The sequence below is a fragment of the Chrysochloris asiatica genome, unplaced genomic scaffold, assembly GCF_000296735.1.
Source record: "Chrysochloris asiatica unplaced genomic scaffold, ChrAsi1.0 scaffold00057, whole genome shotgun sequence".
NCBI classification, from domain to species: Eukaryota; Metazoa; Chordata; class Mammalia; order Afrosoricida; family Chrysochloridae; genus Chrysochloris; species Chrysochloris asiatica.
This window is the reverse complement of record NW_006408575.1, coordinates 345,098-351,234: the sequence shown is the minus strand read 5'-3', so window position 1 is coordinate 351,234 and position 6,137 is coordinate 345,098. Positions and strand designations below refer to the sequence as shown.

The 6,137-nt window shown below is 40.0% G+C and overlaps 1 protein-coding gene across 1 annotated transcript; it reads right to left on the bottom strand.

The window, feature by feature from the left end:
- Positions 1–1,386: 1,386 nt before the first annotated feature.
- On the bottom strand, positions 1,387–5,278 carry SPINK7 (serine peptidase inhibitor, Kazal type 7 (putative)). Its single transcript, XM_006863939.1, has 4 exons — positions 5,218–5,278; positions 3,686–3,711; positions 2,784–2,908; positions 1,387–1,432 (listed from the first exon to the last, which is right to left on the bottom strand). The coding sequence occupies exons 1-4, from the start codon at positions 5,276–5,278 to the stop codon at positions 1,387–1,389; spliced, it is 258 nt and encodes an 85-aa protein (XP_006864001.1).
- Between the last annotated feature and the right edge of the window lie 859 nt (positions 5,279–6,137).

Here is a 6,137-nt window from a genome sequence, read left to right as displayed (position 1 = left end):
GACAAAATTTTACTTGCATATAATATCAATGATATTGTTCAATAATTTCTGCATTCCATTGAGTAACCTACTTTGGAATGTGCATAAATATGGATAGCTTTCTATCACTTACCAGATAGCTTTATTCCAAATGTCTTGGCATAGAAGAATGAACATCTCTAGTGCTTTATCAGGTTGTTGAAAGATTTCAATTTATATTCCATCAGTTCCTGGAGATTTGTTTTTTGCCAATGCCTTCAGTACAGCTTGGGCTTCTTCCTTATGTACCATTGGTTCTTGATCATATGCTATGTCTTGAAAGGGGTAAACATTGACCACTTCTTTTTGGTACAGTGGCACTGTGCATTCCTTCAAGCAGTGGTGTCTACATTTTACACATTTAGAAGGCTAGGCTTAGGATCTCAATCTGCCTAAATCGGTGTAGCTGTCAGTGACAGAAATGTTCTATCACTATAAGGCTATAACAGGAGGACAGCAAGGAGTAAGACAAGATAAGAGAAGTTATGGGATGTTGAGGAAACAAATAGACAGGAAAACCTCCCTTTTAGGGATGATTTGTTGGAATAAAAAAGTTCCCTTTTAAAGAATTTCAGGAGAGAGACCAATATAAGGAACCAAGATGATCCATTGACTACTTTCTGGTGATGACTGCTGATTAATAAATTAAAAACTCAGGAGAGCATGGAGTATTCACTGATGTTTGTGTGGGTATGTGTGTGTTTCTCTTAGAAGCCATTTTAGATTCTTTGTACAAAATTTTCCCTGAACAACCAGCTTTTGATGTTCATTAATATTCTTTTAAAAACTGAGATATTATACTTCTATACATGGGATAATGCACTGGACTGCAAGGTTAGTTTAAACCTCAAGGTTGGTGGTTCAAATCCAGCAGCTTCTGATCCTCAGAAATGGTAAAAGAGGGTTGCTATGAGTCAGAACCAACTCAATGGCATTTAACAACAATAACAATATAAAAAACAAGGAACCCTGATAGCATAGTGTTTTATGAGTTTGGTTGCAGTTCAAATCTTTCAGCTGCTCCATGGTAGTAAAATGAGGCTCTCTACTCCCACAAAGAATGATAAATTCTCTATGAGTAAGAATTGACCCTATGACACACAACCATCACGACAATATAAGACACAAATATCAATGAAATTAAAATAAACTCTCTGAGGAGATTCTTTTATTCAGTTAAGATAACCAAACAGTGAGACATGAATGCAAAAGGGGTAAAGGCATAACAACTTTCTCTCCTAAACAATGATGACATTGAATCTGATTCTGACCCTCTCCTAACATGTCAGCCAAGAGGAGGGTAATGTGAGTCTGAGGATGATGACGACGATGAGGATGTAATCACTCTGTGCCCATTTACATGGAAAGTTAACATCTTCCATCATGAAGGAACTGAATTTTTCCATTACTTCTCCTAAGGGAAGACATAGTCAATAAGATTCATTAATACAAGAAGAATTATTAAATAGTGTTAGAACTATAGAGATCATGAAGTCTAGCCTCATTTTTTGTGAGGGGAAACTGAATCTCATAGAAGAGAGGCCCTTGACACAAGGAGTTTTTGACAGAGGCAGGAGCAGACTACCTCTCATCCAATGAGGCTTTCACCCTACTCTACTTCCTCCATTGATCCCAGAACTCAGACTGAATACTCAATGTCTTAAAACCACAAAGCGTGTAGGCCTCTTACAAGGAAAGCTGATATAGCCAACCCCTTAGCTTCTCTTGGACAGCAGGAACTAGGATAAGGTTGGTTTCTGGATTAGTAAGGATGACTTCAACCACATTAAAGGACACTGCTCGTGTCCCTTGAACACAACTTAGTTTCCAGGTCAGGGGTCCAGGAATCTTCCTTTTTTGTGAAATAAACATCCTGAATAGCAAACAAATAAGTAGTCATATCCTTCTGGGATCAGAGCCTACCCTGATACTCTAATTTGTTAAGATAATCACAAAGATGGAAAACAAGAATAAAAAACAAACAACAAACTAAGATAAACAGCCAATATTTAATGACCTAAAGGATCAGAGTGCTAACAATGAGTGAAGAGGACTTGATGTAAGACAGGAAGGGCTAAGGTGCAGGTCTTGAAACTAGAAGTAGCATCTACCTGAATATAGCATCTTCATAGTACTGTTCAGGTCAAACAAAATACCTAAACAAAAGTGTCTATGGGTTTTGGTCCAAATATCCACAGTTTGCATTCCCTATTTTAAAGGAAAAAAAAAAAGTGTGCTGATCTCATGCTACAATTTTGTTTTGCTCACAGTTTAAAACAGTCAAAAGCTGAAGTTGGGGCTAAATATCACCCCCAAACATGGTGACATCTGACATGTCTTTAAAGAACCTTTGGACTCCAGGGACAAAGGTTTGAACAACAAGCTCATGGTCTTGTTGGATTCCTGCAATTGACATTTGGGAATTGGAGGGTCTATCACAGTTTTCTCAAGCTACATAAGAGAAAAATGAGGCATTCTGCCCCTGTAAAGATTTACAGCCTTGGAAACCCTATACAGGGTTGCTATGAGTTGGAATGGACTCCACAGCATACAGCAGCAGCAGTGAGACAGAATGAAACCCACCCAAACTGTAGGAACAGCTTAGATCCAACTCAGATCTGGCTGTGAGACATTTAGTTTTCTATTACCACTGCCTGCTTCTAGGTGAGAATGAGTTCAGTTTATGGAAAGTTACGAAAACTCCTGGAAAGAGGAGGGATTGTCAGTGGAGAACACTGTACCCCACTTCCTTTTCCTGTACTTACAAGCTTTCGGTACAGAGGTGGCATTCATTCCCATAGGTGATGTAATCAGAGCCACAGACAGGCAGGTTTGTGATGGGGCAAGGGATGGCCACCACTGGGTACTTCTTATAAATGCTGCAGTCCACCTGTGACAGAAACAAGAGAAGCTCCTGCTTTTCTCCTGGCCCCAAGGTAGGTTATTCTGGCCTCTATTGGTCCAATAGCAAGAAGGCCATCCCAGAAGTTCCAGCTCAGCTATTCTGATGCCACAGCTACTACTTCTGTTAGTACTTCTACTGCTTTTTAATGCAAATAGCATGTACCTTCCAGGTTAGTTTGCCAACTGCACCCTCCCCTGAGGAGATTGTTTTTGTAAACCTGCTGTGCTAATATATGTATATTATACAAGATGTAACATTACCACTTTAACAAATGCTAGCAAAACCACCATCACCTCTATTACCACGATGATTCCATTCTAACACTTGTTGAACATTTTTTTGCTAGAGTTTTCTGTACCATGACTTTTTAAATTTGTTCAATCTTCACAACAACTGAATAGAGTAGGCTCTACTAGTATTCCTGTTTACAAATGGGGAACTTTAGGCTTTGAAAGATAGATAACTTGAATTAGGCAAAAAATGCTGGTAAGTAGATTTGAGTCCAGAGCCTGTGTTATTAACCAGAGTAACTTTGCTTTTATATATTGTTCCTTTAGCAAACTCCCAGTCATCTCTCTTTCCTTTAACATTGGAATAGTTAGGCTGTGGATATTTATATGTATATGTATAAGCAGAAGCCATTTCATCATGTGTCAGACTCCAAACACACTGAAATAATCTGACATTTATGCTTCATAAGTATTTACTGATTAAATGACAGTCAATGGGAATTGAAATTAAAATGCTATTCAATGTACTCACTGCTGTTGAAGACAGACTGGCAGCTTCTGAAAGAGAAATGGATGCGTAAATAAATAAAATAAATCAAAACCTTGAAATCTCATTAACTTGTGGAGACCTGTGTGGTGCCGTAGGATAAGTACTGAACTGTTAACCATAAGGTCAGTTTCAAACCCACCAGCTGTTCCTTGGAAACACTATACAGGATCACTAGGAGTTGAAACCAACTTGATGGCACTTACCACCACCAACAACGTAAGTTTGGTTTTATAGCTGTAAGATTCTGCATTTCCTAGGACACTAAGCCTTAGTTCATTCCCCATCCTGGTGTGGTGCTGTGGGTTAATGCGCAGGACTGCAAAGTCGGTTTGAACTGAAAGGTTGGTGGTTCAAACTCATCAGCCACTATTCAGAAACCCTATACAGGGTTGCAATCGACTCAATGGCACTTAACAACAACATGCAAAATCCCAGCTTTTGTTTGAGGAAACAAGATGACCACTGGGCCATATTGTTGTTGTTGTTTAGGTGCCATTGAGTCAGTACCGACTCATAGCGGCCCTATGCACAACAGAATGAAACACTGCCTGGTCCTGGGCCAACTTCACAATTGTTGCCACACTTGAGCCCATTGATGCTGCCACTTTGCCAATCCATCTTGCAAAAGTGTAATGAAGTGGAAAGCCTCATCTTTCATTCATAGCCCCTCTGGTAGTTTCAAACTGCTGACCTTGACATTCGCAGCCTGACTTGCAACCACTATGCTACCAGAGTGTCAGGTAAACTCTTGACTCAGGCAAATTAATTACCTCCCGTTATTGAGCAAGGCCCATATTCTGCACTTACTGTGTCTTTGATAATGGTTTACACTGGTGGCAATAGACAGTGTTGCAATCACTAAGAGCCTGAAACAGCATCTTTGATATTTTCTCCCTTCTTAGTGGGTTGAGCTCTGGACTGCTAACCACAAGGTAAGTGGCTGAAATCCACCAGCAGCTCTGCAGTGGGAATGATAAGGAGCAGTTACAGTCTGTCCTGTCAGGTCACTATGACTTGTAGTCAACTCAACTGCTGTGGCTTAATTGAGATAAAGGAATGCAATTAAACACCTTTTAGGTCTTACTGATTATTTTGCCACCTATAAGTGGAATTGTTGACTCCTGGCCTTTATAAAATGGTGTTTTATTTCCATCCTCCTGGACTAACTTGGGAAGACATCCAAATCTCTCTGCATCTTTGCATTGACAATAACACCTACCATTGTACTAATAGTGCCTACCATTTTCATTGTCATTATGCATTGCTAGAATTCAGGAGAAATTACATAACTGATTTTATTTTATAGATAGAAATAATAATTTAAAAGGGAAGACACGTACTCCTCAACTCCCCAAATTCTAGCTGGAGCCAAAAATTCTCCCTTTCCAGGCCAGGGCTGTTACTATTACAGATCTGTACACTTTATATCAACATAACCACACATGCTCAAGTGCCATGAGGAAATAGTTGGGGAAACAGATTAAAGTAGACCTCCCTAGGCATCCTTGACTCACCTCCACTGCTGCAGAAATGGGTCACGGTACAGAGCAGAAGGAGACCCTCAATGATCTTCATAGTGACGATGACTGGTAAAAGGCTGCTCAGTCTTCTCCAGTGCTGCACCAACCAGGTCCGAAGAAAAAGGCCATGCTTATATGCCAAGGCCAGGTTCTCCACCTCCCCTGTGAGGTCATCAGAGTCAGTGTTGGCACTGAGAGAATCTCAACATACGATACCACACCCTGGGAAGTCTTGTTACAGTCCTTGTCACTTAATTGCTAAATCTTACGTGACCAATTTGATTATTTGAGATGAGTGATAAACATTTTTCTGTCTGTCCCACAGGCGGGAACTGTTATTTAGAATTCTGAACTTCATATTGAAGAAGAGATTAGGTATGGGCAGCTTAGTCTAGTTGTGAAATGAGTACAAATTTGAATTTTCCTTTATTATATCAAAATGTAGGATATTAAGGTTAGATTGGAGTCCTGGAATGGTGCTGTGGGTTAATGCGCCAGACTGCAAAGCTGTTTGAACTTCAAGGTCGGCGGTTCAAGTTCACCAGTTGCTCCTCCGAAACCCTGTACAGGGTCACTATTGGTCGGATCCGACTCTACAGGACTTAACAACAACAACAACAAGGTTAGATTAGACAGGTTGTACTTATGTCAATATTTTGGCTGCTGGAAAAATCTTATTTTACATTTAGGGCAATGAACCTGTGAAACAAACTAGGGCCTAAAGGAGGGAACCATAGCACATTTGGAGAAGGGTACTGACACATTATTTTTTTCCATTTTCTAGTTGAATCATCTGAGTTAAGTCATTTATGTGCTGTAAGCCTGTATCAGGAAGGCTTGGTTAGATTGTGGTAGCACTGTTGTTCTTGGATGCTCTCGCCTCGTTTCTAACTCATAACGACCCTATGAAAAAC

What these genes read in the sequence shown, in the direction of transcription:
- SPINK7 (XM_006863939.1), bottom strand. Translation starts at nt 5,278, where the DNA reads ATGAAGATCATTGAGGGTCTCCTTCTGCTCTGTACCGTGACCCATTTC. An exon ending in CCAGTCTGTCTTCAACAGCA is followed by an intron (nt 2,909 to 3,685) that starts GTGAGTACATTG and finishes TTTCTGTCACAG; the next exon opens with GTGGACTGCAGCATTTATAA. An exon ending in CACCTCTGTACCGAAAGCTT is followed by an intron (nt 1,433 to 2,783) that starts GTAAGTACAGGA and finishes GTCTTCCCTTAG; the next exon opens with GAGAAGTAATGGAAAAATTC.